Here is a 26,058-nt window from a genome sequence, read left to right as displayed (position 1 = left end):
AAAGAAGGTCAAGTGCGAATAGCACCGTGATGGAGATGTCACGAGGAAGAAACGAATGACTATGTAGGCAAGATATATATGCCACTACGATGCGGCCCGAGAGAGACGACAGTTCAAGCTTGTTTTTGAACATTTTGCGCAAAACACGTGGTCTGATTTGTTCTTCAACCCAATCCGTTGGCCCTCGTGTTTCCTTTGTCGAGAGATGCATGAGCTTATGTTATTCCATTGTTGAAGTTCTTTGTCGTCTCATGGATGGCTTCTTGATTAATTCAGAACTTATCTAATCACCATGCGATCAGGCAATTTTGAAGAGCGTTGAGGTGATGTTTTGCTTCTCGCTTGCCAAGATCTGAAAAGCACTCCCGCGCACAAGGCACATTCTGACCTTGTTCGCCTCGCCTGTCCATGCTGAGGGTGAAATGAGGTTTTATCATCGTCTATGTAACCAATGGAAAAGAGAAGTGGAAGCTGAAGAGAAATCAGGCTCCAGTGATGCAGCGTGTAGGGGCTCCTGGTCGAGGTGTGCCACCAGGATGCGCATCCTAGACAGGCAATCTCCCCGACCCCTGGAATCCATGGCTTTCAGCGCTGAAAATACTACCTCGGCTGCAAACTGTGGAAATGAATGCCGAACTTAGGGGCTCGGCTTGATTCATTTAGAACCGACTGTCTACCGGGTGCATTGCACAAGCCTCTTTCCACTGCGCCCGAAAAAAATTCTTGATGCACTTGTATCTCTAGATAGCCAGTTCTAAGCATCATGGATTAGCTAATTGTGTGTGATTGAATACAAGCTCCTTGAGCTATATATAAACGGGATAGTTTTCTTGTCTTATGTGCCCTTTCACCGGATATCCCCTAATAAGGAACGGTAGGACGCGCAATCATCGAGTTTCGTTGGAACTCCTTCCAGGCGCTCGAAAAGGGCAGGCGTCTGTTCCATCTAATTCATGCTGTTATCTCATCGGTGGTACTCCCATGGAATATTTTACCGGCTAAGACAAGTTCCTCAAACAACCAGCAACCGTCCTCGTTGGGCTGAGTCAAAAGGGCTCTTTTTCCACAGTCCACATTAATGACCCAAGAAGATTCCGTAGAACTTTCGCAGAACCCTAAAAGAGTCATTTATCTCCCATGGTAACGGACTTTTGGTATCTCTGCCGCAGCCCGCCCAGAGTCTCAGTCAGCTCCACCCCATGATCGAGTTGACGCTTGTCGCCAGACCGAACCGGTACATTAGCAGCAGCTCACCAGATTCTAACCGGTGTAGAAACCTTTTGACTTCAGCTCTTCGTAGTAACAGTCTAGGTGAGTCGTCAAGATGGCGCAGATAGTGGCCGATGATTGACTTGCTCAGCGTGCCCTGGAACGATTTTGTATGGCCCTGCGGGAGCCCATTGAAGAGCCCCTTGAAACCTTTCTCTTAGCATATCAATCGTGGTATATGATATTTTCTCCTGGTTTGAGTTATTTGACATAGTGGTAATAGAGCCGGGGGCCAACGAGAGAGTAGTCCGCTGCAACCAGGGAGAAAAGCATCACACCTCACCTAGGGCGAGAATCGAATTTCTAACACCATATATCCTCATCCTGCTGCTTTTTTGATATCTGAGAATGTTGGATGGGCGCTCCATCATGTGTACCAAGTTCTCAGAACAACCATGGAGCGAACGGTTAGAAGTGAGAAGCGTCCTCGTTCTGAGTCGGCATTTACATTGCGTATCACTACAGAAACGCGATGCCATTCCATTTTATGCGACAGGAAGGAATTGAGAATATGTATCGGTAGCAAGACCCCAGTGATGGGGATACTGCCCCCTGTTATCAAGAGGTGCTTGGGTCATTATCCTTTCTGCTCGTGTCCACCACTGACTGGCATGCATTCATTGCTGCTATAGTCCGTTGAAACCCCCTTGGTGGAGTAGGTAGGGTCACTAAAGTACGGGGGAAAAGAAACCGGTTACAGAGCACGATGCCTATCATTCACAGATGCGGGGAAGCCCTCAACGAGGTCAATCGCTGAGAGACAACAGAAGAACCCAGGCCTTCACCTTGTCTCGCAGCTCGTCAGCCACTATCGCATTTGCATTCAAAAGGGGCAAAGTGTCCGGTACATGGCTGCTGACCGTCAGACCTAGCTTCGTTAATGCCGTTCTGGCCCGGGAAGCGTGCCCAAAGCGGCTGTCACGGTAACGCAATTCCTCAGCCTCAAAGTTCAAATTCATCCAGATTAGCATTGTGGCTGCCCTAGCCTCCAAGCCTATCAGTTCGAGACCCCAGCAGGGCACCTTTTGTCTCGGAGATAGTGGCGTCTTGGTATCTCAGCAGGTGGCAAGGAGCAAGTTCCCCGCCCAAAGTGGCTTGCTGAGGTCCGAGACAGGCCAATAGTCAACCACTAGCGCAGCGGTCTATTTGCTTGGAGCTCACGGGCGGCTCGGCACGCATTAGGACATGGCCTTCTGGTCTGAGCTCCAAGGCTACCCGCGAATTGGTAGGGTTTTTGTGAGCTCCGAGGCGGCGAACTGATGGGAAGCCACGCAAGTTCTAGATCCAAATTGGCTAATCGTCTTCTAACTATTGGGTTAAACCCAGTTGCAGGTCCAGCTGGGGCTCGGCAACAATCTGTTGCTTATGCAGTGCGGCAACTGTGCCTATAAAGAACCCGGAATACCCAGGTTACAACTACCCATCTTCCCCCTCAACTGGAACAAACACCAGGACAAGCCTCTCACTTCTCAACCATTAACATGACACAAGGCGAGCCTCCATCAGCAGTAGCTGACAATGGTGAAGAGTACAAGAAACTTATCCTGTGCTTCGATGGCACTGGCAACACTTTCAGCGGCACCAATGCCGATACAAACGTGGTGAAGATCCTCCGCAAGCTCGACCGCAACAACCCCAACCAGTTCCACTATTATCAGAGTATGCTTGTCGTCTATCTGATCTGAACCTAGCTGATAGTGTTGTAGCCGGCATTGGCACCTACGATGTCAATGAGTCTTCTGTGAACAAGACTTACCTCGGTGAGATGCGGAGTTCATTCTCCAAGACTATTGACCAGGGCTTTGGAACAACATTTGACGCCCACGTCATTGCCGGTTATCGCTTCCTGATGCGGTACTACGAGACTGTAATTTACACCCATCACCTTTCCATCCTCGGTGCTAATATGGTTTCGAATCAAGGACGCCAGAATTTACATCTTTGGCTTCAGTCGTGGCGCCTTCACAGCCAAGTTCCTCGCTCGCATGGTGAACAAGGTTGGCCTGCTTTGCAAGGGTAACGAGGAGATGGTCCCCTTTGCCTATCGCCTGTACCAGCGTGCTCTCAAGTGCGAGAGTGACGATCGTGTTGCCGCACAAAAGGAGAAGCAAACTGCTACTGGCCAGAGGACCAAAGTCTACACCAACGGTAGTCATTGCAAGGATCAAGTCGAGCACCTACTGGGCGGTGATGCCGTCGTCAAGGAAAGTAAGGCAACGCAGGCGGCGACCAAGGAGATTGAGGCCTTCAGCCAAACCTTTTGCCGAAATGCAGGCGACGTTTCCAAGCACAAGAACATCAAGGTCTTCTTCCTCGGCATGTGGGACTGCGTCAACTCGGTCGCAGTTGTTGAGAAGAGTGCTCCGGCCCCAGTTGGTGTTGCTGGCACAGCTGAACATGTCCGTCACGCTGTTGCTGTCGATGAGCGACGCGTCAAGTTCAAGCCTGCCCTTCTTGCTCAAGACATTCGACATAACCACCATGAACACGACAAGTTTGAGGATGTCAAATTGGACGACATCCATGAAGTTTGGTTCCCCGGTAACCATGGTGACATTGGCGGCGGATGGCCGGCCCTCGACTTGCCCGAGATCGAACACATGGGCTTTTGGCAACGAATCAAGCACTACTGGACGACCTCGAAAGCCAAGAACCAGGATGAACCACTTGACGACTCACGCTTGCAGATGAGCGACATGGCATTGGAGTGGATGATCCGAGAGGTCGACATTGTGGGCCAGAAGGATCCCAAGTCCAAAGTTCACTGGTGTCCCACTGGTCTGGCCACGTTCAAACAGTTAATGGACGATGAAGAAAAGGTTAAGAAGCTGGTGATCGGCGGATTCATGCACGATTGCCTGTCCTTTGGCCGTGGAACTGCCCTGTTCAAAGTCATGATGTGGAAGTTCATGGGTAAGTGATTCCAAGATTTTCATCATGCTCGCTGACATTTTGATCTTGCAGAAATTTTGCCGTTCATTCCACGATGGGAACTGAATGACCTTGCCGAGAAGGAAGAAGATAAGGGATGGGAGCCTTACCGCGGCTGGCCCAATAAGGGCGCCTACCGCGACATCCCACGAAGAGCAGTTCTTCACAACTCCCTGAAGCGTCGACTAGAAGAGGTCAAGAGCTATTACCCAAAGAACAATCATGGAGCCAGGGAACCATGTTTGAGGCCCAACCACAAGGAAGACATCGCCATGATGGACGAGGTGCCACTCAACTTTGTCGTCGATTACAAAGATGCGGTCACGGAGGCCGCTAGAACTAAGAGGGAGGAGGAGGTGAAGGAGGAGGAGCCATGGCATGTTAGACACCAGACCTGGCAGCTCAACCCACCCGGGGCCATTCAACTCTGCTAGGTAGCCTGTATTTGTGCTTTATTCGCGGATGGGATGGATCTTCTGGCGTTCAGGGTCTTGTACGCAGACGCTACATAATCTCTATGTAATTCTCTTTTCTTGATTTGCCTTGGCGCTATTGGCGACTTGTGGTAACAATTGCTTCATGTTAAAAGAACCTTGAGGCAATAGACAGGAAGAATGGATTCCACAATACAAGACGCACACAGTCACCTGAACAGTCTTAAGCATGAGGTATCAACTTGAATCAGAAAGTCGTAGGGCCGGCCAAGAGCCAAAAGCGGAACATCCTTCTTGGGCTCACAGAAACAGCATGATACCAGGCTCAACGACGACTCTAAAAGAGTCCGCCAGTCAGAGTAGCAAAAGGCACAGTTGTACCATACTCTTATGCAGGAGATAATACGATCCACACTCGATAGCACCGGAACATACGCCCTAATAATGTCCGTCAATCAAGTCAGCCCTATGTTATTAGTGCAGTGGTTCCGAGATCCTAAACCAGTTAGCTTTGCGCAAACATGACGCGGGCCAATGATTGACCCAATCACCAAACTCTGGAGATTATCAAGTTCGGAGTTAACAGGGAGACGCATGCAGACGACCAATGTCCCGGACATTGGCCTTTTCACCGCCGTGGCTGACACCAAGGTATTTATCTGTCGCTCTATATAAGGGTCTCATCTTGACTCATCCCCTTTCTTCCATCCACTTCACCTTCCCCAACTCATCTACACCATGCCACAGCTTATCTGGTTAGTGACGGCTACAACGTCGGGGCTCGGTGCAGCAATCGTCCAGCACCTCACAGCCCGGGGTGATCGTGTCATCGCAACAGGCCGTAACGCAGATGCACGCCTCGGCAATCTCAAGTCAGACAACGTTGCTGTCCTTGAGCTCGATGTCACCGCCCCGCAACAGCAAATCGATGCACAAATCGAGAAGGCCTGGCAACTCTGGGGACATATTGATGTTCTTCTCAACAACGCTGGAGTATCAGCACCCAAGAGCATCGAAGAAGCTACGTGAGCACTCCAGCCTGCATCCTATCTTTGATTAATCTAACGGCCGTACCTACAGCGACGACTTTGTTCGCAGCATCTTTGACGTGAACCTGTTTGGAACACTGCATGTGTCCCAGGCCATTCTCCCATATTTCCGATCCCAGCGAAGCGGCACTCTCGCATTTACCGGTGCTGGTGTAGGCTGGGGTCCGCTCCCATTTCTGTCGCATTACGCTGCATCCAAAGTAGCTCTTGACATCTTTGTCGAAGGTCTCGCAAAGGAAGTCAAATCTTTCAACATTAACTGCATGATCTTTGAGCCTGGCGGTTTCCCATCTCAACTTGGAGCAGCACGAAAGGGTTCAGTAGAGGGCTTCGGAAAGTACCAGCCATCGATTGAGGCATACAAGCCTCTCTTCGACGAGACGATGAGGGTATTCGCGTCCGAGATTGTACCAAATGTTCCTGGCGACATTAACAAGCTATCGGAACGCATTGTTGACTACGTCAAAGGCGAAGCCGTGTGTGCTGGGAAGCCGAGGCCATTAAGGGTCATTCTTGGACGTGATGCACTTCGTCTGATCCAGCAGAAGTGCAAGGAGCAACTGGAACTTGCAAACCTCTGGGAGGACGTCAGCCTCAGTACTGACCGTGATGGGCATGACCACGCAGCAAGTCCGGGAATGCTCCGATTGACCTCAATTTTGTAATAAGAGTTCTTCAGGTGACTATCTTAGAAGATATGAACATATTACTTGAACTCAACGGCAGACAGCAACCACCACCTAGGACATATCACAGACAATGACAAGCAGACTCCTGATAAATCCCCCCACATGAGCCAACAACGAGTAACAAGAGTTTGGCACTAGGTTCCAAAGTCTGATTCGCAACGTCAAGACTACTATCGGTGCCTAACTTGGTTCCAGCATCATACTTGCTGAAATTAGGAAATGTCCTTCAAGCACGTCCATAAAAGATACTGCAGAAGTCTGCATCACTGAAGGCCCTTGCATGTTAGGCTGCAGGTAATCAGCTGGGACAGTGGCCTGACTTATCCCCATCTCTGAACCAATCCATCTGAGAGTCCTGCCAAAGTACTCTCTATCGGACCCTGCAACCGTTGTACACCTTGCGATGACGTATAGTGGATGCAATAATAAAAGCCCACCAACTATCCGTTGCGGGGTGCTTGATGTAGTCTCGGCATCAGGGCGTTGAACGTACATCCTAAGGTCTCTTGAGAGATGGTACGGAATGGACGCTTTTAGTTCGGCGGTTAAATGATGTATCCTGGCATGGTGATCATCCACAATCTCCTGGCCAAGAGCCTGAGCAAGACAACTAAGATGATCGAGATAGAGAATGCATATCGACCTCCAAGATGTCCAAGCAGCAGCGACGTATTCTACTCACAGCGTTAGCTAGAAACTCAAAGGACTTGTCGTTGTGAGCCATACGGTCCAAATACTTATACACAGGCCCTGAGCAGCGATATGAAGAATCATCTATAGTCTCCCCTGGAACGTGGCCGACAAGTTCGGGAGCCCATGAAGATGGGCGATCAGTATCCCAGTGCATGATGTCGCCTTCCAGTGCCAGCAAATCTTGTTGTAACTGAACAAGGTCTTCTGTTGATGAGTACGGGTTCGCGAGGAGCTGTTCCGCACGAGCCGTAAGCGGTGACATCTTGATAATAATCTGATCCAGGGAACGGCGCGGCTTGTCATTGAGTGGCGGGGAAAAGACACCACGCCCAGTCTCATCAGAGGCCTTGTAAGGATTAGGAAAGTTACCCTTGCTATAGAGTCATTATAGTACTCACCCCCGCTTGCTTCAATATCAAGCCTGCCCCGGGAAGGTAAAGTTGGGCGGTGGAGTTTTGGTGTAGAATATGGACTCCTTGTCGAAGAATCGAGTGGATGCCTTGTATATGGACCAGGTACTTGGCAGGCGAAGCATGGCTACTCATGATAATCTATCAAGAGGTTAAAATTCGTAGCAATTTTGAACTACCTGTCCAAAACCCACCTCATATAGCCCCAGCAATACGGCGGTGAGGAAATACTTGAATGAGATGCCTGTCTTTTCTCGTGACAAATGGGTGGTAAAGTTCATCAGAAGCTGGCCGTACCGTTTTTGTGCAGCCTCTAATAGACTGTGCCGTCTAGTGCGGTTGGCTATTGACGCAAGGGTAATAACTCTAGCTGCAGAGATAAGGGTGCAAGCGGAATCGGCATTGGCGAGTAGGGAGTGCATCCCGTCCAGAAACCCCCGTGATTGTCGTCTATCGTGAGATTGGACAACAAAGCTGTCTAGAAAGATGTCGAGTGCAACTTCTTCGAGTAGTACGTCTGTTCTAGGAGACCATCTGTCAAATTGCAATGCGCTCGGGTTATCAACAGGTTGATAATGTCGGAACATCAGCATCCCATCGTCCTTGTAGCCGGGGCATACTCGACGAGATTTAAGGCAGCGTTGCCAAGACTGGCATTGGAACGATAAGCGACTGATACTCTCCTAGCTCCCAAAAAATGACTTACAGGGCGGGCCTCGTCACACTAGACGTATATCTTGTCAGTGTATCATGCGTTGCTCAAATTCACGCCAAATGAACGAACCTTTTTGCGTCGTTTCTTGCATGTCTCGCAGTCCCGGGAAACGCCGTAGTTGACCATATTATATATACAAGTATATGGTTTTTCCCGCGTATTTAGTCTTGGGAAAATAGAATACTGGCTTTCCTGGCCATTCCTTGGTGTCCAAATGAAGCCAAGAGATTGATGAGCACCGTGAGCGTGAATCGTTCAACCAGTAAGCACGTGCTTACTATTTTAGCGGCGTGACAGATCATATTGTCTCTAGGGTAGGCATAAGTTTCCAATATCCTTTATCTTATCTTGTCCATCTCATACGAAAGTCAGTTCTACAATGAGTCGAGTACAGCACGGAGGGTCCTGCCGGTCTGTGGTAAACTGAACCGCCCAAAGTGAGTCTTTTATACAGTTGAAGTGGAGATTAATGTACATGTCACTCTGTTCTCTTTACACAGGCCTCTCATACTCCATACACACCCAAAGTGAATCTTGCTTTCTTCAGCCGATCAACGAACTATAAACCCAATGTGGAGGGTGTTAGAAAACCAGCTATAGGTGATTCATTAGCCTTGACCTTGGCCATCTCTATAATCGTGGCTGCAGCTTCAACGGCTGGGATGGCAGCCATGTCAACTAGTGCACCTTGGTACCCAAATTCCGCCACGGCCACAGGCTCTTTTCCCCCTTTCATATACGCTGTAGCTTTCCACTCAGCACTCTCGACTCTTCTGCTTTCTTCTCTGTCTGGGCCAGATCCAGGATCAAGCGCCTTTCCACGAACAAATGATCTGAACCAAGAAATACAGAGGAGGACAATACCGAGCTTGGTGATAACGTGGACGATGGCCGCAGAGAAGAAACTGGAAGTTGGAATATACTCGCGAAAAATGAAATCTCGGCCGTAGGTTTGGGCGTCGAAGCTGGCAGAGCGTTGGACAACTGATTGGTTCCCCCATGCAACAAATGACGTCCCAAGGTGGCCCAAGACAAGGTCATAACGATAACCAAGGAGACCAGCTGGAGGTGTTTTGAGGGGCTTCGATGCCTGGGACAAAATCCACGAGTCTCCATTCAGCCATCCGCCAATACCGCAGTGCTCGGCCACGTCAAGAACAGTGTGAAGTGAGCCGCCTTGCATTCCTAACAAGTTGAGTTTTCCTGAGCACACAACTTCGGATGGTGCTGGAAACCCATGGTCATCAAGATGGGTCACGAGGAGCCATGCCACCAGGTCGGATGGAGAGCTCGAGCCTGAGATGGCTGGAATAATGATGGCTCCTGACTATTCCGCCAGACTGTGGTAGTCACGAATCATGTCGGCAATCCAAGCTGTCTCGGTGCTGAATTCGACATAATGGGTGCCATTTCGAGCGCAGGACTCAACCACAGGGGTTCCATATCGGTGATAGGGTCCAATGCCGTTGATGAGAACCTTGGTGTTGACAGTGAGCGGGTCAAGACTCTTGGCATCAAGTCGGGCAATAGTATGGATTGCCGGTTCAAGTCGGTCTGGGTTGGTAGCTCTTAAACTCTGCCTGAGACGTTCAAGCTTGTCGGCTGACCGAGCAGCAATGCACCATCTCGTGGTTGTTGGAAAGGTCTTGGCGACATGCTCGGCGCAAATAGTAGCTGTCCACCCAGTAGCACCGAGTACGGTGATTTCGTAAGGTTCAGCAGAGGCCATGATACCACGTCAGGGCGCAGTATGAGTGAGTAACCAAGTTGCACAGTTGTCAGCCCTTGAAGCTTTATATCAGCTGCGACCTTTCGTCCGAACACGACGGTCGAATATTCGCACAATTAATAATCTCGAGCTTTCCCGTATGACTAATTATCGTAATTCTATTTCCAGGTCCACGACGATTTCCACGATAGCCACATCAACTGCGCAACGCTACCCTGATTAGGATGTTGGCAATCCAGTCTCGGCCGATTGGGATACCAGGGGGCTAGTTCGTAACAGGGAATTTTTGCGCGCTCAAGATGACAAGGGTGCAGGATCAATTTTGGGTCTATGGAGTAGCTCGCTCAAGAACGAGTGGCTCTTCTTTATGCTCCAACTCACGTACATTCATTTTGTCATTGGTATTGGGGCGAAATCTTACGGATTCTCGAGCAAGGTACTTCCTCACTAACGTTGATGGTTTACGGATCAAAGCTCTCTTTGCTTCTCCATCTTAGTCTAGGCTGTTACGATATATAGCATAGTCGGCCTACACAAAGACAGATTCGATTCCAAAGGCCCAATCAGCAAGTTTACATCCACTGCTTATTTCCATAACGAGAAACAAATGATCCACTGTCCCCCTACTCCAGCGAAGCCTCGAACATGACCCCCAGAACCGCTTTGGCAGAACCCTCCGGCGAGCTTGGGCCTCGGAAGTTGGGGGCATAGTCCACAAACTTGCTTGCCAGTCGAAGCGCCTTCTGCGTCTTCTCTTCAGTCACTAAGCAGTATTAGCATTGATAAAGGTAGTCGTTTGGTTGGATCATACGTACTCCCCCCTTCGAAGCCAGTGTTGACGCTGCCAGGACAGATGCTCATGAACAGCACGCCATCCTTTGCATAGCGAGCCGCGAATTTTGCTATTACGACATTGACTCCCGCTTTGCTCACAGCATAAGGAGCAGCTGGTTCAATCTCGAATTGACGGATGAATTCGATGTCTGACATGCCCGAGGAGATGGCGATCACCTTCTTGGCCCGACCATTGAGAACGAGAGGCATGTAAAGGTTGAAAGGATGAAAGTTTCCAACCACATTGACCTTGATTGAGTCAAGAATATTCTTTTCGAGTAACTCTGAATCCTGGGCTCTTTATTGTGTGTGTTAGTCTTGTCTTTTACTTGACAACGAGCCACGCTACTCACAAGACATCGACAGCGTCCCACGCCGACCAGGATGGGATCAGGGCTGCATTTGCGATGATATAATCAAGCACGCCAGAAGTGGGTTTGGAGACCTCTTGGACAGACTCCTGAGGTGACTGTTAGCTGCAGACTATATACACAGCAAATGTCTTGCCTTGAGGGCTTCGTAGTTGGTGATGTCAGCTTCGACAATGCGAATATTGTCCGGAGAGCCGAGCTCTTCCGCAATCTTTCTTTCAGTAGATAACTTGTTGCACACAAGTCCTACAACAAGATTCTCACGATCTGCCGAGAGCTCCTTGAGAAAGGCGAACTGCAATTGGGCACATGTCAGAGGCAGATTTGACAGCACTTTTTGTAACCTTACCCCAAGACCACGCGACGCTCCGGTCACCAAGAAGGTAGTCATTTTGAAAAGAAAATGAGAATTGGTGGAGCTAAGAACAGACGTGATGTGTATCGGCTGCTAATGCTGCTAATGGTCGTGACATGGCAAGACTCATATACTCGCACACACCTCGCGTCCCTCCACACAGGTTGACCTTTTCGCTATCTTGACTTCAAAGCTTCCAAATTCTTTTATTTGCCGTACATTTGTCATTAATAGACATCCGTGAAGCCCCGGTGCCTCCGTGGAGCGCAAAGATGGCCGGTGCGACACGGTTGGGAATGGGGCTGCGCAATGATTTCCTAATGGATCTCAACATATCCCTGTCAGCTGCCCTCCTCCAACGTATAGTGTGGATCTCAGTGTCAAAGCAGTTTTGATAACGTGTAACAGCATGGATCTCTGGTCTTCCAAGTTTAGCGATGGGTTATAGTCCCTGCCGCGCCATCTCGATATCTGTATCCCTTCACTCGGTTCCGTACTTGTTGAAAGCATGCTGTATGATGAGCTTTAAGTAAGTACGCATGTGATACTCCGTACAATCTCATGCAATTCTAAGCATAAACTCAAGGCAGCAGTCCTCCGGTGGTGCACAGATTCTCCAATACGCGACTACCTCGTGACGTGATAATCGAAGCTTCATAAACTCATGCAGTCATTCACGCAGTTATGGATGCTTTGCGCAAAGCTAACTTGAACTGGAAACGTAGGAGGAATACCTAGGTAGACACAATGAGTTTTGAGTGGCAAGGGGAGTCTCATTACCAAGCACTCGTGATGGATTCGGCCGAATTCGACCGCGTGCAGATCTTCCTCCCAGCTTCTTAACCCTACCCCAGAAAGCGCTGTTTTTGTAGTAGAGCCTGTATGAATACCAGACTTGGCTGATTAAATATTAAAGAAACACGCGATAAGGCTTAGGGTATGACCGTCACATCCATGTCAGCTCATATCAGCAAGGTCTCTTGGTTGCAAATCTCGAATGGTGTTGTACGGGCACCTCTATTTATTACTCTGCTAACAAGATGGACTCACTACTCTTGCTTTTGTAGCTTCACCTCTAGGTCCTTGGCCGCTGCATCCACCTCCCTCATGCTCATCGTCTCTATCGCCGGAACTTGGTCCTTGAGCAAGAACGGCAGCACTGAGCTCTTCCACATCACCCCGGTATTCCTGTTCAGCAACTCTTTCACAATGATCCAAGATATCATTACGATGCACAGCACCAAGAGAGCCAAAGGCAGGGCAAACCAGGCCCATGCCACGTGGAGACACGTCCGATTCTCCCAAGCATCACCTTTGGAGGCTGTGCTGGCCATTGCATATGGGCCCCAGCCAGCGCGGCGCATTTCAGTGGTGATTCTCATGGCCATAGAGTCGATGTTCTCTCTAATCGAATCGAGATTGGTAGTGCGAGAGCGTAGAATAGCGGCCATGGCCAACGAGTTTCCGCCATATCTACCGAAGCAAGCGACGTATGCTGTCTGGAACCCTTGTGGTCTGCAGTAAGCATCAAAGGTTCCCGCCAGCTCTCGCTGAAAGGCCAGGATAAAGGCCGGCCAAAGCGATGCCACGCACTCCTGAGGCGCCGTGACATTTGCGTACTCAGATGGAGCGTCAAGATCCTCGGTAGCCCAGTCTTTTGAAAGTACCGACACGGTTTGTCTGGCAGATGATGGCAGTTTCTCAGAAGCAGATGTCATATTCGACGAGGTGTAGAGTGTTCCGTTGACCAGGCACGGTGTTTGGACGCCTCGCATAAACGTCTGGGGGAGCGTCTCGCCGCCATCCCAGAGCGGCTCAGACTTCTGCAGACGAAGCGGTGTGTTCTTGACTACTCTCTCTTCAAGGGCACCATTTTTGACTTGTCCCGCGTAGTGCTTGACACAGGGGTACATGATACAAGTGGCCGCAATGTAATCTGTGGGCTGGTCCCAGGCTGTGGCATCTGAGCTGTTGCTTGAGCTCAGAGGACATGAGACAGTGCCATTGTCCAAGGTTTTGCAGTGCTCTTGTGAAAAGGCGAGTATGGTGAAGTTAGCAGCCGACCAGCGAGCAGTATTGACAAACTCGCGCGGCACCACCTTGCGCGCCCAGGTGAGATTGCCTGTGAGGCCAGCACTGAGGTATTGAGTGCCTGAGGTGGCAGGGTTCCCTGTCTTAATTTCGAGCCGTTCTGTGTAGTTGCCTGAGTTGGCAGCGCTTGATACAAGCAGGCTGACAGTGATCTGCTCAGTTTTCGGACGAGGCACGTAGACAACTCTCTCGACCAGCTCCGAGACATCTTCACAGCGGCTGCACATGCCTAGACTGGCGTGAGAGACCTTGTCATTTTCAGGCTGCCCTGGATGGTCGGCGTAGGAAGTAAAGGTGCAATTGCCGGAGGGGCAGGTGAAGAGCGCAGCAATGTTGGAGTCGTTGGATGGGTTCACGATGGAGTCTTGCATAGCCGACTGTAAGCCAACGTGGAGGGAGAATGCGGATGGGCGCTCCTGAAAATAGAGAGACTCGTCGATGCGGTTAGCCACAGAAATAGCAGCAGGACGTCCCTCGACGACGCGGGCGCAATAGTAGGTCTGCATTGTCTGCTGCGTCATGGGTCCGACAGCTAGAGACACGACAACTACAATGACGGCGACCACGGCCAGCGGTTGATGTAAAGCCACGAGCGGTAGCAGTTGCAGTGACCCCCACGCGCCGCGTGAAGCATCGTCGAAGCGCTGCACGTCGCCCATCGGCCTGAAGCGTCCAGATACCCAGTCCCATTTCAACTGGGCCAGTACTTGCAGCGCAACAAATGCCAGAATAGCACGGAAGATGGTGGCAATGATGGCGACGAGGGCGTTGAGCGTGATGCCTGCGCCACCAGTACCGTTGTTGTTGCCATCCCAGTTGGGCACTTCATCGTCGCTGTACGCGCTCAAGATGCCGTAGATGGAGGCCAATAGCCCAACAGCCAGTAGTAGGAGAATCAACTCTAGGCTCCATATTAAAAAGATGTTGCCTTTCTGTTGACGGCGCTGTGAAGGTGACTTGTTGATGTCCTTGGTGGTCGTGTCTCGGATGAGCAGGCCAGTAGCTTTAGGGGATGGTGCACTATGGTTGTCGTTTCCGCCAATTCCAGTTGTCACGAAAGAAACATCTCCATGTGTCTCGTCTGTGTCGTAGGCGCGATTACGAGCATTGTCGTCGCTATCGTGGTTACCATTATGAGATCGTCTTGTCGCTGTCGTCGAGGTGAGAGGCTGGAGGAGAAACTGAGAAGACTCATTTGACTCAGCCATGGTGGATGGACGCTAATTTCACGACTCCAGCCAGTATGGAGAGATCTCTTTTTAAGAGACAAGCAGGCCCTCGCATGTGCGCCCTTGGCATGCAGCTTGACCAGTCAGTCAGCCTTATCCATCCGCAAATCTGCCACTCAGAGGCACGGTTGATCTCAAACCAGGATCATCAGCACATGTTTGCACCATAACGGGGCTGAGGCAACACAGTGTGGGGCCGTGTTAGAGAAGAATCAAGCATGATTCGCCAACTTTGGCTCGCTTATCAACAGTCCCCTAAGCAGGACCTCACCAGGCAGCAGATCCCAATCGACGAGAAAGACCGCCATGACTTGCTGCAAAACCGGCTCACCTTTGATAGGTCTACATTGCCCTTTTGGGCAGCTCGTCACTCAATGCGCCTCTTCTACCTTGGGGTTTTGCCAAGAGAGCACCAAACACTATGTATTGGTGCCGTCCGCTCTTTGGCCTCAGTTTCTACGCCCTTGCCTTGTGCGCTGTTGAAGTTAGGCCACAGCCTGGTTCAGGGCTGGTACAAATCCATGCAGTAATACAGAGCGAGGGGGGATTGTTGAACTGCTGTTAGTCAAGTAGTTGCCTATGTCGGCGTTGTTACTCTCGTGTGCCAAGTCACCGAGCCAACGTGTCAGGAGATCCATGCATCTGTTCATGTGACGATGGGTCATGGCGAGAGTCCTGAATCAGGCCTTCTGGGGCGAGGACCTTGAAGGTGCTGCTGTGGTAGGCGGGACACTCTCCTATAAACGCATTGTCAGGCTCCTCGCTACCGGTATCTTCACAGACGCGAGATCCATTTGCACAAGAGGTAGCAAAGAGTCTGCCATGCTACCACGGAGTTGACGGCATGGTGTAGCCAGCGAGCTTGTCGCGTATCTTTCGGTCGGGGTAGGCCTCGAATGCATGACCAGAGCCTGGATGAGAGTGGTCAGTTCGAAACTGCCACGCGGGTTGTGATTCCTTCCGAGCTTGCTTCCGTGGTCGTTCGGTTGGGCGGGCATCATAGTTCGTCAATGATTGAATTGGTCGCTGTTTCTTGAGGTGCCCATGGCGTTGATGGGTTGGGCATTCCTTGTCCCGGGAGAGTGTCCTCCAAGACCATACGGGCCTGGACTACGTTGTCTTACGAGAGCAGACTCTCGAGGCGTCGCGGGCACAAGATCTGGGGCAAGAAGAGGAATTGTAGGTAATATGTCCCACAGCGGCGGGAAGGGTTTCCATCAAGGACAATATTCGCTCCTCAGCATGTGGTCATCGACGTGTTATCGGCTCGGATCGTTCGTCTGGGGATCGTCTTGCAGTGAGAGCTCGTCGGAGCGCCATTGGTTTCGAGATTGCGCTGACAGGGAGGCGAAGACATGTTAGACAATGCATGAGGTCGCGTGAATAGACGCGTTTTTGTGTTGATTGTCCCGTTTGAGGTGACGTTTTTGCTAGATTGAATGGGGAGAGTTCAGATCGATGGGTGCGATGGAGGTCAGCCACGGCGGGGCTCATTTCCCGGGGCCGAGGTTTATGGCACAGAACAGCACACATCCATGTAGAGCTCTCTAGGTTAGGTTACCTAGGTATGTAGGTAGGCGACAGCCTCAGTACCTCATCAAAGAGTAGACTACGAGATATATATTTAGAAGAATTTCATGAAGGATATTTTGAATGGTATCTTTTTTTGTTCCTTAATGTGTCTTTTTCGCGATCGATATCTTGTGGGCGACCGAACTAACTGTTTCGCCCCATCGTAGAGGTTGTGAATAGTTTCATCCCCCATCTGGGGGACTGTTGCATAGAGGTTTCCCCCATGTTGCTTCCTTAATGCAGGGAAATTAGAGAATGCCATGAAGCCTAATAGAGCATTTAAAATTGCACGTCCTATCTTCCGGTGCATTTCCGTAGCCTTCTGCAGGAGAGGTGAAGCTTGAACGGAAGCATGAGTGTCGAGGCTACGGTGCATGTAGGTGGCTTGTGGCTGGTGAAATGACTGGCCAGGCTAAAGGCACGTGACAGCAAACATCAGGCTGGCCAAACCGCCAATCATTGATTCTGTCGTACAGAGCGCCTGCGGTCACCTTGAAGCATGAAAAACAGTAGTTGAAAGAGCCTTATTCTTCTGAAAATAGAGGCATCGCCTAAAGTGGTAATATAACGGCGCATAGCCCCTTTAGTGGGGGTGCTCTGACCAATCAGAGCGCGCTATCGTTCAACAGATTCATTGTGAATTGTGATACAGCTTTCAACCTGGTTCCCCTTCATCGTTACCCAGCCGCATCGCTAGCATATCCCTCAGAATGGCGATACTCCCCGATATCCCTGGCCTCATCGCCTCCGTGATAGTGGCGGGGCAGCCGGCGACCGAATATGAGCCACCCGACGACGGCGAAATACCCACCGACCCAGACCAAAGCCTCGCCCGACTCCCGACATGTCATCGCTACATCGAATCCAAGACGCGCGCAACTTTCAAGATCAGGGTCGACGTCACCTCTGCCTTTGCCTTCCCCAGAAGCAGCGACATCCTGGTCAATCGTGTCTTCATTGACGGATCTAAGGAAGCTGGCGTGAGAGTCCGCAAAGACAATGTGCCTACAACATGCCATGTCTCGCAAACGACCAGGTTCGACGCGGCACTCAACCAAGAAGTCTACAAAAAGTTCATCTTTGCTCCAGTCACGACAAGTCCGTTACCTTTACCGCACCATGGTGAGCGCTTGACTAACACGATTCTCAGCCGAGGACATGGATAGCGACAAGGTTGCGAGAGATGCCAAACGCGTGCAAGAACTGGGCACCATCAAGGTCGTCGTCACAGCTGCCAGATTTGAGGGTCATCGGGAGTCGAAACCAAGCTCTCGGCGAGCATCTGGTGACTTTCGGAATCCGGGATCGAGCTCCCGGCAGGCCGTCGATCACACTCACTCACTTGAAGTTGCAGAGAAGGCTATGAAGGGCAAAGAGTTGAGTCATGGTGCGAGGTAAGAGCTTCATATCTGCTCTGACATTTAGATTCTAATACAATATAGCTTTGTTACTGTGCCTGGACGTGCCTGGGAGCCCAAACCCAGGAGGGCCATCATCAAGAACCGTTCGGATATTGCCGTCTTCTATTTCCATTACCGGTCTCGCGGTGCGTTGACACATCCCGCCCTGGAAGTGTCTCAAGTTCACTAACTCTGCTTTAGATGCTCTTGATCACGAAATGGTAGTACCGCGATCACCACCAATGGCTGCACCTGTCAAGATGATCCAAGACCTCACTAATTCCGACGAAGAGGGTGTCAAGGCAGGCATCGGCCCTACTAAGCTTGCCATCTTGGCATGTATGTAACGCTTGGTATTACTATTGCTGACTGCTGATTAGATCAAGCCGGATGCTCCAGCTCGAGTCAAACGCGAGCGTGAGAACGAGCCAGTACCCAAGATACCGCTGAAGATGGTGAAGCTCTCCAACGGGAGAGAAGCGATCGACCTGACAGACGATTAGTTGGGTAGTTTCTTGTGAATTCAATGAGCTAGAAGGTCATGGCTCGTATTCTAAACAATAGACAACGACTTTTGTCGCTACGGGAACTATTATCTTTATGACGGTGGACGGACATGCTTGGAGTTGAAGGAAGTGGGTTGAGTCGTGATACCTTAACCAGAGGGCGAACTCTCGGGCGTTTGACTGCTAGTTCGGATTTGTTTTGTTAAAAAGATATTACTGATATTTTTAGGAGAGACAATCAGGCACACTCCTTTAAATACGGACGATGTTGAGATGCAGATCACTCACCTCCGAAGAGTCAAGTGACTAAGAATAGTCTTGTGCTTGAACCCCCCTGATCCGACCTCATCCTCCGTGAACGGACTTCTCTCCACGATGAGCGTACGGGCCCTAGCCAATTTTGACCACACTTGGATAACCTGGGATACCAAGTCAAATTCCTGTCCAGCGCTCCGCCAGGTTATCGTAGCTCGACAGTCCTCCTGTGCGTAGCGGAACAAATATCCATACCCCTCGTCAGAGTTCCACAGCTCGATGATGAACCGGCGAGGAAGTTTACTGGCTGCCCTACCAGCAGCGGTGAGGGCAGAAATTGGCGAAACGATGACATGATGTCGCCATCAACTGTGATAGTGGCCCGAGAGTGTCATGAGTTGGCTGATAGTGATTGCTGGCAAAGCTTCCCATCTACATCAGTGAGAAGCTCTGAACACCAGCAGGGAGGTTGGGCATCAAGTGCCACTGGAGACCTAGTCTCATATTAGCCAAACCTCATTCTTTTTGAGTGAGAGTGTAAAGCAAAACCTTTCTATCTTGCGAGAACTTTCAAGTCACTGGGGTAAGAAAAGGAAAATCCAGGAAGACACGAATCAAGTTTGACGAAAACAACCATCAAGTTTCCTTGCTGGCATCCGATTTACCACGTTCCTTCGGAAGATATGCTCCCATGCTTAGCCGTAGACTTCCTCTGTTTACTATGCTTCACACGATGGATAAACGGACTCGAGAAGGACTAATGTACATTAGGTCACACATTAAAAACATTGTGCTCATCGTTAATTAACTGAACATTCTTAAATGGCCGGACAATGCGTCGTCTGTCCTGGCCACTATCGCCAATGTCACCCGGGCTCTGCCATCAACCATATGCCACTCTCAACAGAGAGGAATGACTCAAAGCCTACGTATGACACTTTCCCGGTGTATTAAGGCACTATGACGAATGCTGGTGTGTTGAGAATTGTGCTCTTTGGATTGATGCTCCCTTTTAAACCTGATATAATTCACGGGGTCGGTTTGCTAAAACCATGCAAGAGATTCCAGAGGAATTGCGGCTTGCCTTAGATCTCGTTCAAAATATCATCAGAGTGTTACTAAGCAAAATCCTTGCAAAATTCAGCGAAGATTTGCTAAAGATAAGATATGAATAAGTATCAACGAAGGATTGATCGCTCCTATGATCAATCGCTTGCCTTTGGGCTTGGTGATCAATGGCTTGCTCAAGGAATGGGAGTGAACATACTACATTGTAACTAGATAAGAAGAAAACAATCCGTCATAAATAACGCTGAACAAAGTATTGACCCTGCTTTCTCATGTTGACACTTCGCTACTTGTTTTTCCAACACACCCAAAGCTTTCAAAGCCAACACAACTAGCAATGTGATTGCATTAAATCGTGATACCGTTCAAGCTCCAAAGTACAAACTCTGTAACACCCGAGTAATTTAATACTGCGCCTCTGATCCTGCACCCGAGGTCGACTGAGACGGAGGCGGCCGAAGTGGCGTATGCTGCGTGCCAGGCATGCGACAGGGGGAAGACATCTGACCCAACCGGTATGCTAGGGCTCCACCAGCCCAGTTGAGAGAGCTTTGCTGTCCTTTCATGTGAGGAATGTAGCTTTCTTGATTTCCCGCATTGGGGTTCGCACGACGAAGTGGCCGTGGGCGCATGAGCCTGGTGCGCTTTGAGATGGGGACCACACTGCGAGGATATCCAGACTTGTTGGCTCGGGAGGCGCTGTCAGCCCTGTTGGGGAATGGGTCTTGGGGAAGGCCACGGGCGAATTCCGGCAATGGAGAGTGAGAGCCTTGTCTGGATGCTTGGCTGGGGGTAGAACCGGCTCGCCCCCTGGAGCTCTGTCGAGTAGCTGGTCGTGGGCTCGAGTTGGATCTCAGTCTGTTTGACCTTGCAGACTGGCCGCTCTTGACGGAAGCTTTGTCGTCGTGGAGTGGAGTAGGCGGAGTACCACGTGAATACGTCGACGGGCCTGGTGAAGGCGTTTTGGGGGTGGGAGGTTTGCATGGGTCAACGGGGGATAGGCTGGTGTCGCCTGTAGTCTTGATCATTCGCTGTCGATAGTTGGCAATGTGCTCTGCCTGGTGTCTTCTCTGGTCTGCAAGCTGCTTGGATATATCCTCATCGTCGGCGGTATCGTAATCGATCTCCTCCTGATCGTCATCCTCATGAATTTGCTGCTCGGCCTCGTTCCAGGCTTCTCGAACATGAGATTCTTGCACTCTAATTTCAAGATAGTTCTCAAACTGTGCCGGCGTAATGATCTTGCCACGACGGGGCAGGGAGATTTGCAGCTTGTCGAGTTCCAGATCAAGGTCGATCTCTTCGGGTTCGGGGGTGTCAATGTTCTCCTTGTCATGGATGCGGGAGAGCTCTGAAAGAGAAGCGAATCCGTCAGATCTTGGGAGAGGGCGGCTCGGTTTTGAAGAATCAGGAAGCACGCTGACGGGGCTGTTCAAGAGAGGCCACTCGGGATCTTGATCAAGGGGCGGCACAACACCAATCTCAAATGGTACCTCGGGACTGTGGAAGAATTGTGTAGGTTGCTCCTGCGTACTCCAACGAGCTGATGAGCATGGTATTAGTAAAGTGTCTGCTCCCACAAGAAGAAAGCAGTGCATTTACCCATCAGGGGTTGAGGGGTTACATGGTTGTCGATCTGTGGAGGGACGAGATGAGTTCTCTTGTCAGTTGGCGGTCGCGAGAAACCATCGGGACCCCTCTGCCCGCTTTCCAGTTTGGATTGGGGCGCTGTAGTGAAGTCAAAGGTATTCGTGCTGATGCTGCGTCCCCAGAAACCCCCATGGCGCTTGTGATGGGGGGGACTCATGATACTGGGGCTGTCAGGGACGACAGCGTTGCTTTGCTTCTCACTTAGAAAACAGTTCACGAACGACTATGGGAAGCAAACATGGCTAAATGTGAGAATGAATATGTTGATTGACTAAATACTGTTGACGAGTGACGCAGTGAGTAACACGGGAATAATCTCGCCCCTCCTAAAAGGGGGTTCTCCCTTGCATATGTCGTGGCCGAGCTCTGAATGGCTACTGAAAGCCCACACATCAGCCACGGTTTAGCAAGCTTAACGTCCACGTCATTTGACTCTAGCAGGTTGTTGTGGGACGTCCAACTCAGACATGATACGAGGATCTGAAACGAATGCCATATGACAAAAGGACACGAAGATCTCGGCAGTAGCACAAGACTAGGAAGAGAAGTTGCAACGGTCTAATAGCCCTCGTAAATAAATGTATCATATAGATGACCTCCACGTCTTTCATTATGAGAGAAATCCATTGTGCAAGAAGTAGCACAGCCTGTCCCCTTCAAGATAATTGGGGGCTCCTGAAGCCGTGATTGGCCGGAGAGCAGTCCCAGTCTCCACCACCTCAGCAACTTTGTGCGTCGAGACAACGTCACTCACATTCTTGCATAGAACAACGTCTAGGGATAAAAAGAAAACGAGCCGGCAAAAACATACAACAGCGGGGATTCGCTGGTCGTCACCGACCCAACTACTAATCCGCCCCTCACTGGCTTCTCTATGGGAGAGCGGACGGGATCCCGAGTTTTCCAGTGGGTATGGTCGTATGTGGCAGAGAACGGCGCAATCACAGTTCAACAATGGAGCACCCACTGGGCCTGGGGCTTCACTATGATCGCCCATCTCGGTCCTCTATTAGCTGGTCTAATCGCTGCAGAAACTCATCAGGTAGTTAAAACGGTCCTCCAAGTTGCTAGAAACACCTTATCGGCTGTGTCCAAAGTGGGCCTGGTGTCCACTTCTCTCATCTCTTCCTCTCACCGTCAGCTTCTTGCCCACCTGTAATATTCGTCGAGTGAACTTACAGTGTATACCGCTTCTGTGGCCACTGTTTCCACGATCTCCTCTCTGCTATGCGGCATACCTCGGTTCTAGGAGGCTTCTATAACGTCTGAAACATGCTTGCAACACTCTAACTCGTCCTATCGTCTAAGAGTCACTGTGGTTATCCACCTTGCACAAGGGCTTGGGGATTACAAAATATCGTCATCTCACTCTGGTAAGCAAATTTGAATGGTTTCATTCCCAATGCTGCGGAGACATTTATCTTCAAACGCCAAGGTTCTTACTACTGATTCGTAAGTCAGATGCCGAGGAGCTTATCGAGGTAGGAAGTCTTGAGTTGGGAAACATGAAAAGAATTACTATTGTTTAGTGTCAAGAGTTCTGTGGCCTTTCTCTATCGTTAATAACGTCTAAGATTGAAGACTGCAGACATCTTGAACGATAGACAGTGCCGCCAAGCTCCTCTAATGTCAATGAAGATACAATCTCTCTCTTGGGCTACATTCGGCAAGAAGAATCTCTGGCTTCTTCTTCATGTCAATTAAGAACTACATAGTGTCAATTCGGTTCAGAAGCACACCGAGACTCATTGATACTTGTCACTTTGTTTATTTACCTTCCCCCTTTGTGTGGTTGCCGGCATCTACTTGGCCGATCTTATATTAGCTTGCCGTTGCCACAGCATTAGGAGCCTCTCGTCTTGATACCTCAAACCGTGACTTTTATATCCACCATGACCCCGGGTTCTACCGACTCGACTCCTGTGGAGCTGGAGGCACAGGACGCGCAGCTGAGAGGTCCTGGTTTCTTTGCAGCCCGACTTGAACGTCTTCCAAGGCAGGTACTAGGCATCAATACACGGAATATTCCTTATGGCGATGTTAAACCCACATCAAATCCCGAGCTGACCGTGTGGGCCCTTGGAAATGCACTGGTGAAGTGCTCGGGTAAATTCTTGTCTAGAATAGACACCACCAAGGTTAGTCAATTCTTAGTTGATGTAGCATTTCTCTTTTTAACCTGCATAGCCTGTTCGACCACTCGAGATCCGCATGAAAAACGGAGCCTTCGGTCGAGAAATGGAGCCATTTTCAATCACATTCAGTAGTGGCCAAAATGCGGATGCCTGCTCCGCCATCTCTATGGCGATGCCCGAGAGCCCTCAGAATAATGTGCAAAGTGTAGAGAAGGGAAAGATGCGCTTGTAGGATGTGTGGTGATCAAAGGCATTGAGAGTTGTGCCAATTGTAGTTGGAATCGCTCAGGCCGTCCCTGCTCATTTTGTTCCCGTATGTGTATACCCATCCACTGGCCATAGCTCGTGATCGATTCCAGTTCTAACATCTCATAGCAAAACCTCCATCCAAATCGAGAAACAAACGCAAGGCAGCAGAGCTCGAAGGTGAATCTGATTTATATTTAGAGCGCCAATTCTTTCAGGCTCTCTTAGACCGTGAATTGGATATAGTAACTCGTGAGCAGCTTAGGGAGATCATCACGTTTCTGATAAATCATGCCCGAAAGAGAGCACGAACAGCAACGACAGGGGGATAACACGATTGTCGTTTTGGAACGAAACTGCAACTTGAGAAGGATGTATCAAAACTGTATATTTTGCTATTGTGGCTAATGGCCTGTCTGGGCTTAGCATTGAGGATGATAAAAATAATAACTATGGACTTACTCGCACTCAGATTCCGGTTTCCCTTCCTCCATGATTTATATGTGGCCTTGCAGATTGAAATTGTATTTGAGATGATAGTCAGAATGGAGCCCACGATTGTGAGAGAACTCTTGACAACTTCAAAAACAACCATGGTTCCTGGTCTCCAAGGTTCGGGTGGTTGGGGCGATTTGGTGGTTCGGAAAGCGATTTCGATGGAATGGGTTGGAGATGTGAAGGTGCAACAATCATAACACTTAGGTGAATCAAGAGAAGATCCCGCTAAGACTCTTCCCAGGTAAGTAAGAAGATGAGATAGAAGATAGACGATCTTTTCCTAAGGAAGGTGTAGAGCCTTGATGATAGTTATCATAGCGTTTTAGGTATGTTATGGTATTGCGTTGCGATGCTGTCATGTGTTAATGACTACACGTTGTTAACCTAGATTAACTAGAAGAGGAGAGGGCGCTGTAGGAGAACCTACAGGAAACCGCACAGTCAAGAAACGTCTTTACTCAGGCCCATCGACCGGAAAGCTTCCGGCACCCCCCAGAAAGGCTAAGCTTGAAATCAAAGAGGAACCGAAGTGCCGATACCGAGCCATAAACGGTGCATTTCTTTCTACCTTGATAGATGAAAGCCGTTCCTAGTGTCCTTGTTGCGAGCTGGTTAGGGAAAAGAGGAGCTACCTACGTCTAGATGCTCGTCTCTCCCGTCGGTAGCAATGACGCATCTGCTTAAATGCCTCATATTCTCTCGAGAGTGGGCGAATCTTTTCAAAGCCGACCCCCCTTTGTTGTTCGTATCGGTCCAGTTGAACCCCCCCAAAGTCTCGTATACATAAGTCTTTGCCATTCTTAGCCACCGCAAACCAGCCCCAGTACCGCAGCCGGGCTTGTCGCACCAGAGCACACCTTTTGTCTTGTCGCGAAGGACAGGGTTTCTGTCCCCTTGGTAGTCAAGGTTTGAGAGCCAGCCAATGCTCAGAGGACTTTAGTTGTACCACCCCATTTGCATGTAGAGAGCTATGTAGCTCCAATGGACTGTTTCCCCATCCATCTCACGTATCCAGTTATAGTTCGTGCCGCATTCTCGGCAGACAAATTCATGATGGTTGAGGACCAGTGGGCTGGCCCGAACCATCGCGCGGCAGGTATCCCAGATGGCGGAAAACAAGAGCAATCGTCTGGCTTGAGTCTATCCAGAAGCTGCGGGATTTGAGATGAAATGTGCTTGCAAAGTTGTTTAGAGTCTTTGAGTTGGTTTGCGAGGCGCTGTCGAATACTGTCCATGTCGATACGCCGGCGGTGGTCCAGGTGCAGCAAGACAACGGCTTTTGTGGCAATAACATGGGTCGGAATAAGACCTGACAGCGAGCGAATTTCTGGATGACAACTCGAGGTCATGGCACGCCTGGTGCGATCGTCGAAATTCAGAGGCAAATGTGCAATATCCTTGCAGACAATGCTTTTCGGTAGCAAGTTTTCGGGGTTTCCCAGCACATGCTTTCCGGAGAGGGTACGATGAGTACAGAGAGAGAACTGACCGAGGAGTCCGAGGCATTTTCTATTATGTTCCTTTCCTGGAGGAAAGAAGAGGGCTGGGTGGCCTACACGACAGCCGTGACAGAAGAGAGGGGCGTAAAGTGATCTCATCCGCCGAACTAATTTACCCGAGTCTGCAAGGTGAATGCAGCTATCACAGAGAGATGTTCGAAGCAGCACGTCTCTGATTTCTAGACGCTGATGAAATCCGACTTGGGTCATGCAAAAGCTCTCCCCCTCAGATCGGAGAAACTCTAGACTGAAGTCCTCGAGTGCGTGATCCTCAGCGAGGTAACGAAGGTACCAACAAGTTTGGCGGAGCATATAGAGAGAGCTGAGTGGTAGACGGTTCAAAACTTCCATTAAGAGCTCTTCCGGTAACTGCGTCAGGGCCGATGTCATCCGAGCGCTGATGACGGGCCCTGAGGAGAATCGTGAGGTA

At 50.0% G+C, this 26,058-nt stretch overlaps 7 protein-coding genes and 1 pseudogene across 8 annotated transcripts, besides 1 other annotated feature; 3 read left to right on the top strand and 5 right to left on the bottom strand.

Annotated features, from left to right (window-relative positions):
* Positions 1-2,750: 2,750 nt before the first annotated feature.
* Positions 2,751-4,634, top strand: NCS57_00959600 (DUF2235 domain-containing protein; the record flags this gene model as incomplete). Its single annotated transcript, XM_053059365.1, has 4 exons — positions 2,751-2,928; positions 2,976-3,136; positions 3,192-4,182; positions 4,234-4,634. The coding sequence occupies 4 exons, from the start codon at positions 2,751-2,753 to the stop codon at positions 4,632-4,634; spliced, it is 1,731 nt and encodes a 576-aa protein (XP_052911436.1).
* Positions 4,635-5,372: 738 nt separating this feature from the next.
* NCS57_00959500 (uncharacterized protein) lies at positions 5,373-6,348 on the top strand (the record flags this gene model as incomplete). Its single annotated transcript, XM_053059364.1, has 2 exons — positions 5,373-5,659; positions 5,715-6,348. 2 exons carry the CDS (start codon positions 5,373-5,375, stop codon positions 6,346-6,348), a joined length of 921 nt encoding a protein of 306 aa, XP_052911435.1.
* A 250-nt stretch (positions 6,349-6,598) lies between these two features.
* On the bottom strand, positions 6,599-7,327 carry NCS57_00959400 (uncharacterized protein; the record flags this gene model as incomplete). The annotated part of the gene is made up of 3 exons (XM_053059363.1): positions 6,599-6,647; positions 6,866-7,046; positions 7,099-7,327. 3 exons carry the CDS (start codon positions 7,325-7,327, stop codon positions 6,599-6,601), a joined length of 459 nt encoding a protein of 152 aa, XP_052911434.1.
* Positions 7,328-9,517: 2,190 nt separating this feature from the next.
* Positions 9,518-9,919, bottom strand: NCS57_00959300 (Sacchrp-dh-NADP domain-containing protein; the record flags this gene model as incomplete). The annotated part of the gene is made up of 1 exon (XM_053059362.1): positions 9,518-9,919. The coding sequence occupies one exon, from the start codon at positions 9,917-9,919 to the stop codon at positions 9,518-9,520; it is 402 nt and encodes a 133-aa protein (XP_052911433.1).
* Positions 9,920-10,542: 623 nt separating this feature from the next.
* NCS57_00959200 (uncharacterized protein) lies at positions 10,543-11,515 on the bottom strand (the record flags this gene model as incomplete). The annotated part of the gene is made up of 5 exons (XM_053059361.1): positions 10,543-10,682; positions 10,735-11,051; positions 11,107-11,213; positions 11,261-11,419; positions 11,474-11,515. 5 exons carry the CDS (start codon positions 11,513-11,515, stop codon positions 10,543-10,545), a joined length of 765 nt encoding a protein of 254 aa, XP_052911432.1.
* A 1,013-nt stretch (positions 11,516-12,528) lies between these two features.
* Positions 12,529-14,778, bottom strand: NCS57_00959100 (uncharacterized protein; the record flags this gene model as incomplete). Its single annotated transcript, XM_053059360.1, has 1 exon — positions 12,529-14,778. One exon carries the CDS (start codon positions 14,776-14,778, stop codon positions 12,529-12,531), a length of 2,250 nt encoding a protein of 749 aa, XP_052911431.1.
* Positions 14,779-17,081: 2,303 nt separating this feature from the next.
* Positions 17,082-18,274, top strand: NCS57_00959000 (uncharacterized protein; the record flags this gene model as incomplete). Its single annotated transcript, XM_053059359.1, has 5 exons — positions 17,082-17,469; positions 17,522-17,765; positions 17,814-17,917; positions 17,973-18,106; positions 18,152-18,274. 5 exons carry the CDS (start codon positions 17,082-17,084, stop codon positions 18,272-18,274), a joined length of 993 nt encoding a protein of 330 aa, XP_052911430.1.
* A 1,730-nt stretch (positions 18,275-20,004) lies between these two features.
* On the bottom strand, positions 20,005-21,410 carry NCS57_00958900 (annotated as a pseudogene). Its single transcript has 2 exons — positions 21,203-21,410; positions 20,005-21,143 (listed from the first exon to the last, which is right to left on the bottom strand).
* Positions 20,005-21,410: a sequence feature.
* Positions 21,411-26,058: the final 4,648 nt, after the last annotated feature.

This window comes from Fusarium keratoplasticum, chromosome 7 (genome assembly GCF_025433545.1).
Source record: "Fusarium keratoplasticum isolate Fu6.1 chromosome 7, whole genome shotgun sequence".
In the NCBI taxonomy this organism is placed as follows: Eukaryota; Fungi; Ascomycota; class Sordariomycetes; order Hypocreales; family Nectriaceae; genus Fusarium; species Fusarium keratoplasticum.
The sequence above is the reverse complement of the archived record's forward strand: the minus strand, read 5'-3'. Positions and strand labels throughout refer to the sequence as shown.